The sequence below is a fragment of the Rutilus rutilus genome (assembly GCF_951802725.1).
Source record: "Rutilus rutilus genome assembly, chromosome: 22".
Lineage (NCBI taxonomy): Eukaryota > Metazoa > Chordata > Actinopteri > Cypriniformes > Leuciscidae > Rutilus > Rutilus rutilus.
The window spans coordinates 23,768,073-23,776,215 of NC_140227.1; the positions used below are offsets into that span (position 1 = coordinate 23,768,073).

At 37.5% G+C, this 8,143-nt stretch overlaps 1 protein-coding gene across 2 annotated transcripts in view; it reads right to left on the reverse strand.

The window, feature by feature from the left end:
* map4k3a (mitogen-activated protein kinase kinase kinase kinase 3a) overlaps nt 1–5,730 on the reverse strand; it is a 65,099-nt gene extending 59,369 nt beyond the window's left edge. For both annotated transcript variants that reach the window (XM_084396163.1, XM_084396162.1), the window contains exon 1: nt 5,452–5,730. In XM_084396163.1, the coding sequence (XP_084252289.1) occupies nt 5,452–5,550 (99 nt within the window). In that variant the 5' untranslated portion in view covers nt 5,551–5,730. The remainder of the gene's footprint in view (nt 1–5,451) is intronic.
* Between the last annotated feature and the right edge of the window lie 2,413 nt (nt 5,731–8,143).

An 8,143-nucleotide genomic window follows, 5' to 3' on the forward strand; every position in this document is an offset into this window, starting at 1 on the left:
ACCCAAATTAGTTCCTACAAATGGAGTTCCTAGAACTAAAATCGTTCCTAGTTCCTGCGGTGCGAACACGCCGACATCCGGGTACTTTAGCCAATAGTTCTAGGAACTGTGAAAAGGTTCCTCCGGTCGGAAAGCGGCTATAATATCACAATATCATTAGATTATGAGTAAAACTGCGACAAATGTATGAAAAAGACTCAACATCTCAGTGCGCGAGAGAGTGAATCGGCAGTATCAGCAAGTTAAATAAAATAATTGTTTAACTTAGGTATTCTGTTAGCCATGGTTTTCCACATGATGATAATCAATATTAGAGCTGATTGTTCCAGTTAATTCCAGATAGGCTATATCTTATTTATCAGAGTATATTTAAATAGTCAGGACTATTGAAAGTCAGAGGTTGCAAGCATGTCCCTAAACTAGCCGATACAAATCTCAGAAGCGTTATAGTATTACAGGATGGAGCAGTGCCCAGTTGTTGAAACAGGTGAATAATTAATGATCATTTTTTCCCGACAAAGTCAATTCAGAAATGCCCTCACATCAGCTGCACAGCGATTCTGCACACATAGGGCACACATATCACGGAAACGCTATCATCTTGAATTTCATCCAGTCAGAATGTTTTCACAAATGCATGATGCAGGACACTTGGAGAACCATCTTCCTGTGTAATCTGCGTGATTGAAGGTGACTATTGCGATCGCGAATGACAGGATGAGTGGATTTCGTCTTTAAGGGGAACACAAGACTTCCTGGGTGTGAAGGATGAAAGGGATTATCCGAATAAAGGTGAAATCGTGACTTTAATCCAGTCAGGTCAAACCAAGGCAAGGCCTGGAATGAATGTTTCTTATGAAGACAAGACACTCCACTTCACACAACCTCTGAGAAGGAAAACTATAAACTAATATGACTGGATTCACCAAATGATACATGTGCAAGAGTTGTGAAATCAAACCTCTCGGTCCAGAAATAAACAGATTTTGTTCTGCTGACAAGAACTAACGTCTCCCTTTTTGTTCTATCTGATGCATTTTAGTGGCTGGACTGAAATCAAGCTGCATTCAGCTCTGCAGAACTACTGTTTAGACTGACCTGGCCTTTTCGAGCAAACTCGTGCAGTGAGAAGCCAAACTTCCAGTGAGAGACAGGAATTTGTGTCTCTACAGGAGGCCAGGAAAAAGAATCAACACATACAAAGTCACAAACACGCACGAACAGCGAGAGATTTGCTCCCACAATCGTCTTTCCACAGCAACCTCCTGAAAGAGAAGCGATGAATTCTGCCTCAAAGCATTACACCTCAGGGCAGAGTTTAGACTCGCACTTATTCTTTTACCGATGAGCTTCTCACTCTCGCTTTCGTCCTCACACATATGGATCCCTTTGCTTTCTTTCCGTCGTTTGCTGCCGATTCCTCAGGCCGTGGACATAAAAAATGGAATCAATACAAAACCACTCGAATGCAGGGAAGCCACAGAACTATCAAAATAGCCCTACCAAGGCTTGACACAAAGCCAATATATACTGATTAAACTGGGTAATTAGTCATATCCCTACCCTTGACGCAGTAGGCTTTTTGTTCAATGCTTACTTTTGCTCAATCAATACTTTACATCTCTGTATGCTTTCAGGCCCTTTAAAATCCATCAGGTGCACGCTGGCATTACATTTATTTCAAACTGTTACGAAAAACAGGCAGACCCAGCAGACAAACAACCAGGAAAAACACCTGTTGACAACAGTATGGTATTTAAATCAGCAAACCGTGCTGAAGCTAATGTCCTGCTCTGTTTTGAATAAAATAGCTCAAGGATTAAAGATAGTCAAATATTACAAATATTTAAATTCTGTCATCTTTTACTCACCAAACCTGTATGACTTTTCTTCACACACAAGATATTTTTGATAAATGTCTTCTTTTGTTTTTCATACAATGAAAGTCAATGGGGTCCAATGTTGTTTCGGAAACCCTTGATTTTCATCGCATGGACAAAAAAAGTTTTATATTCATCAATCTGTCTTTTTTGTTCCACCGATGTTCATTCCTGTTCGAACGTTTGGAACGATTTTGGGGTAAACTTTCCTTTTAAGTAGGCTTGCTGCGATAGTCTGTAGGACTAAAAAGTAAAAAGTAGCTAAAGACGCTAAAGTAGCGACAGCTCCATTCTTCCGTATTGAGACATATGGCTACATCTGAGTGAAATGGATTATTGAAAAAGAAAAAGAAAACAATGACGGTTGGGGACTTGGTTCTATCAGCTGGTTGTTAATTGGATGGAAGCAGATCTGAACGCAAGCTTGAGGTCGACTGTAAGAAAGGAGTGGGGTTTAAGCGAATGAAAAGACTGGAGAAATGCGGCATATATCACCAAAAAGAGGTCTGACATTTTCCCAGAAAAATCGAGTTATGACACAATTTAAATTGTTCACAATAGGATCAGTAACATGCATGTATAATATAGGGTGAATTTCAATTAAGTTTAACTATCTTTTGTAATCACTGTCATTAGAAGTCTTAAACATTTGGACATTATATGGTAATTTACCATCCTTTTTCTCCATCATCATTCTCATATGCCACTACATGCACCAATCAATTAAGAGTTCATTCAAATCGGTTGCAGACAGCACAAAAAAGCATTATCACACAAATTATGTTCATAACTTTCTAGACATGAAGTACTGCATGATTGACTCAATAAAAAATTAATTACAGTCAATTACCATAAAGAGGCCACATCCCCACCAATATTCAGAATATCGGTCAATCAATATGGGTTTCTAAATGACCGTCTCCTCCAATCTAGAATATTCGGTTACCTTCTTGATTACAGTTGATTATCAAGGAAAAACACCCAACTGCATGTCTGTAGATGCACTGCACTCAATGCTGTTAAACCAGACAGTAGCCAACATAATCTGTTATCATCTGTTATCTAAAATCCTTCTAATCAGCATAAACAGAGTTTTACTTATAGGCTATCTTTTACATAATCCTAACACGCTCTGTCAGATAAAACAAATATTCTTCTGGCAAATAAAGACTGACATGCTGCTCTTGACTTGAAGATAGGATGAAAAATACAATTAATTATGTCTATGTGAAATAATTATGTAAATATGTAAAAAGTTGGCCATGTGCAACCCTTCGCTCTTAAAAATAAAGGTTCTAAAAGGGGGCTTTCACAGTGATGCCATGGAAAAACCATTTTAGGTTCCCAAAGAGAACCTTTCAGTCAAAAGTTAGTGTGCGGAACATTTAAAAAATCTAAAGAACCTTTTTCCACTGTAAAGAACATTTTGAGCAGTGGAAAGTTCCATGGATGTTAAAGGTTCTTCAGGGAATTCTAATGAAGAACCTTTATTTTTAAGAGTGTTGACTGACAGGTGAAAGTCTTGCAGGGTGACACTGACCTACCGCTTAAGCCTCACTCGGATAAAGCCTCGGATAATCCAGCACATTTCACACTACTTGTAAACAACTTCCAAGTTAACCACTCAAGACAACAGCCTCAGTGATCAACCGGCCAGCTGTCACCAAACCGATCTTTCTATAGCGCTTGAGTTAGACTCAGTGACAAGTTGACAACCACAGACATAAGCTGTGATTATTACAAGGCCCTTACAAGGACAAATATTTGTCATCTCTTGCACAATTTTGCAACAACTCATGGGAGTGACACTGCAACAAAACCACACTATAATGTTATTCAGTCGTACTCAAACTGAGGTGCAAGAAACTGGGAATAAACCCAACAAGTTGACAGGAAATTATGTCAAATTTGCAAACAGTTAATGAGTGTGATTATCTGCACAAGAGTTTCACAGATCAGTGTTTTGATGCTACTGTTGTGTTTCTTAAAGGGAAATTAATAATGAATGAGACTGTCATACTGCTGTTTTAAGGAAGAAAGAAAGCCAATCAGTTTTAGAACAAAATAACAGTCAGCAAATTATGACAAAACCTCAATTTTTGAATGAACTGTCCCTTTAAGTAGGGCAAAAGTTAAGATGGTTCGGAAAAGGTGCCACTCATAAAGCTGTTTTCGAAATTGCATGTCTGAGTATGTACTACATATTACAGGAGTAGGTCATCCAGGTACTTTTCTACTAAATAGTAGGGAAGTATGCATATTTACGATGCAGCCTAAACCTGCGTCCCAATGTGCATACTATCCATCCTAAATAGTATGTGAGATTGGAATAAGTGTGTCCCAAAAGCATAGTATGCTGAAAAGAGTATGCCAAAAGTCCTCGGATGGTCATTTTCGAAGTGTGGATCTGTGCACACTCTAACGGCTAATATTGCCCACAACCCACTGTGCATTAGAGGAGGACTTTAATCACAAAGATGAAGAAAAAGTGTTAAATAACTACAAACATGGCAGATGTGTGAGACCGACGGTTGAGTAGAGAGGTTTAGATTAAGAGGTTTGAGTGACTAATAATCAACATTTAACCTGATAAAAAACTGCAACAACAATATGAACTTTCATAGAGATCCGTTTGGCCATTAACTTTTAAATGCGCCATTATGCAAAAATATAGGCCTGAGAGTTCTCTGCATGAAAGACCCACGACTGTCTGGCACTCTGGCAGATCAACATGCTACTTCTTTTCTCTCCAATTTGGTAGGAAATTAAATATGGAGTATGTACTTTTCCTTCACAAAAAGAGTACATACTTTTAGGGCTTAGCATAAGTAGGTCAATTGGGACACACAGCATAAGTTTTTACTCTGTTCGGCTCTTATTTGTCTCAATAGAACCAGTGATTTAGTACTTTGTTCTGACACCTTTCGGTCTGGATGCATGAAGTTTGTTTACTAACTGCTGCCGCTTCATAGCAGTTTTTTTTTCCTCTCCGTCTCATACTACACATCCATAAAATGTGGATGCATTCTTGGATTCAACACATACTGATATAACCTTACCAGGGCTGCGTTGGTACTTTGTACTGCTTGTTTATAGATACCATTTCCCACTCAGCAATTGCTAAAGCACTATAAAGTAAATACATTATTGTTATTTTTAATTTGTATTAGTAGTAGTAGTCCAAAAACAGCATGACAGGTCTGGTCATGTGATGTCAACATGGCAGAGCCCATGAGGGACCCCCTCCAAGTAAAATTAAACAGCTTTTACTAGAAAAAATTATAGGTCTGTAGTCTTCATATCATATTACTGTACAACATTTTAAATATATTTCTCCATAGTGCTATTCATTTCATTGAATGTAATTTTTTTCATTCTCAAGAAAAATACGGAGTGCACCTTTAAGATCAGTGTCCCAGTCCACTTCAGAGAAGTACAATATTCATGACTGTAGATACAACATTTAAACTACCATATGCCTCACATTGGTTTTAATCTAAAGATAGGGTCCTTTAAATGTGGACTACACAGTCCAAAAGACGGGCCTTGTTTGTAGAAAACACATTTTTACCTTGTAAACATCCCCGTAGGTCCCGCTGCCTATCCTCTGGATAAGCTCGAAATCCTCTTGCGGATTTCGCCTGGACAGATCGAAACTAGAGTTCATCATGGGGACTCCGGCCTCTGAATATCAATGTTAGATTCGCTGGGAGCCCTGACACGGACGAAAGGAGAAAAACGGACAAAAAATAAACATACGGCGTCAGAAGGGAATCTCAGTCGCAGTACTTCACTAACTTTAACATGGCTTCCCGTGAGCTCCACTGCGCATGCGCTGCGCTCGTAGAGTGGAGAATGTTTGGAATGGGAGGATGAAGACAGGAGGAGGAGGATGGGCTGGATCAGATGACCAGAAGCGCATAGGCACCAGCAGATAACCTGCTTCTGAGGAATATTTTACACAAGTCGTGTTCGAAACACTCTATTGGAATGGCGTTTTATTTATTTCATTTTCTTCTTTTGAAGTTTATATATGGTGAGTGACACTGGTTTGATAATTAGTTTGTCTTGTTTTGATATGTATTATTATCTTTAATATAAGGCCTACAGTACACAAATAACTTTTAATTAAAAAGATGTGCTCTTTTGATCCAGTAAAAAGTAAAGAAATAGTTATGAAATATAAAAAAACGGAATTATCCTATTATATATAGGCTACATTAATCAAATAAAACATGTCAATAAAACATAACATATTCATAATAATTTATAACAATACTTTAACTTAACGATGTGATGACTTCATGTATCATATTACTTCATAAGAAAGCAGAAGTATGACTGTCACAGACTTTTTTGCTAAGTTCAAATGAATTCACATGCAGAGAGGTCAAAACTTCTACTACAAAAGTCTACTTAGGACACCGAAAATAGAAACCAAGTATTCAGTGCAGTATAGAATAGAATAGAATTTATGTAAACAGGGCACTATAGTGACAAAAATTAAAACAGTGGGCAACTGATTTTGATGACTTTATAAAATGTCCTTCCTTGCAAAGCTGTTTCCAGTGAGACTTTGTACAGAAATGTCCCTTCACTGTCAGATCATTGGTTGTGGTTGTTTTACATTTTAGTATTTCGAAATGTATGTTACTTTCTGATCTGTATGTGATGATAACAGTGATAGGTTGTGGTTTTCTACATGGATTTTCTTCATTTCGAGAGTTAAACAAGGCAGTTTGAGGTCTGTTTTCTCACATATATCTCTCCAAATATGTGACAAATCACTGACGGTTGACAGATTAACAGTTGTCAGGATTCTCCATGTGGTTGACTTACAAAACAGTCTCATACTTCTTCCTCCATCTTCCTCTCTTTCAGCTCAGACAGGATTGTGATTCAGCGCTATTTATTTCCGAATCACAGAGGAGTGTGTGCCAAGAGTGAGCTTCTGAACACATTTGTACTTACACCATGTGGTTGTTATGAAGGTTTTATGAGCCAGGACTATTCAGTCTAATTTATTTCTCAAATGCCAGGCACACATCCAGGATGCAATTTATTGACTGATTATTAAAGCATGCACTGGCACAGATCAAGGTCTCAGCATGACGGCAGTTATCAAACAACCAACGCACATACATGGCGTGTTATTAGAGAGGTATTCTTTCCTGGCTGTTCTAGATATGTTTTCCAACCCATTGTTCAGATCTTTATTGTTTCATTTTCAATTCCTCTTATTTGTGTGTCTGTTTATGTAATGCAGTGATAGTGAGGGTTAATTGAATTCCCTTTCAATTTAATAAAATATGATTGGTTTGAGATAGATATTGTATGTCAATGACCAGATATTGGCCTGGTTCATATATCTGACTAATTTTAATGCACATGCATATCAATGTCATATGCACTCTTAAAAATAAAGATTCTTTGTTTTATGGATTTATGCGGAACCTCTTAATTAGTTAATATTTTAGATGAAACTCCTTTTGAACTGAAGAATTTGTTTTCTGATATTTTCAACTTTGCAAGCTTGGTCCACTATTAAAAGATTATTTCATTATAAACAACCCTTATTCTCTTCTCATTGGTAGATGGTTTGTGTCCCAAAATGGGATCATATTTTTTTTCTCATGGCAACAAGCCGGAATAAATTATATGATCTCTTCTACAAAGGTAAACCCATAACCTTTGATAAGCTCACATTCCATTTCCATATTGCACAAAAAGATTTCTATACATTTTTAAGTTAGACACTATGTTAGCACTAGAAACTGTGAAAATTGTATGGGCAGAATAAGCTTATTGATCTTCAAAAATCTTGGAGGAAAAACATTGGGTTTGATATTGACACTGTCTCATGGGAAAATGAAACTATTTCTGTCTGCAACAAATTCAGAGAAATGCAGTTTAATACATCAGGCTTATATGTCACCATAGATGTAGCAAATTTAACAAACCGGTATCACCTCATTGTATGAAGTGCAAATATTCCCTTGGTACGCTTTTCCATTGTCTGTGGGAATGTAATAAGAACTTTTTGGCTTTCAATCTGCAAGGCCGTGTCAGACATATGTTTGCTTGGCATTTTTCCTCCTCCCTTTGAGGAACACAAAGACATTGTCCATCCTTTGCTGATGTTGGCCAAGAAGGCCATTATGAACAAATGGGTTGGAGATAGCCCTCCATTATATGGATTGGCTAGCTATAATAAAGGATCTTATATCTTTAGAAAAAATCTTATGAGCAAACTCATGTCATTT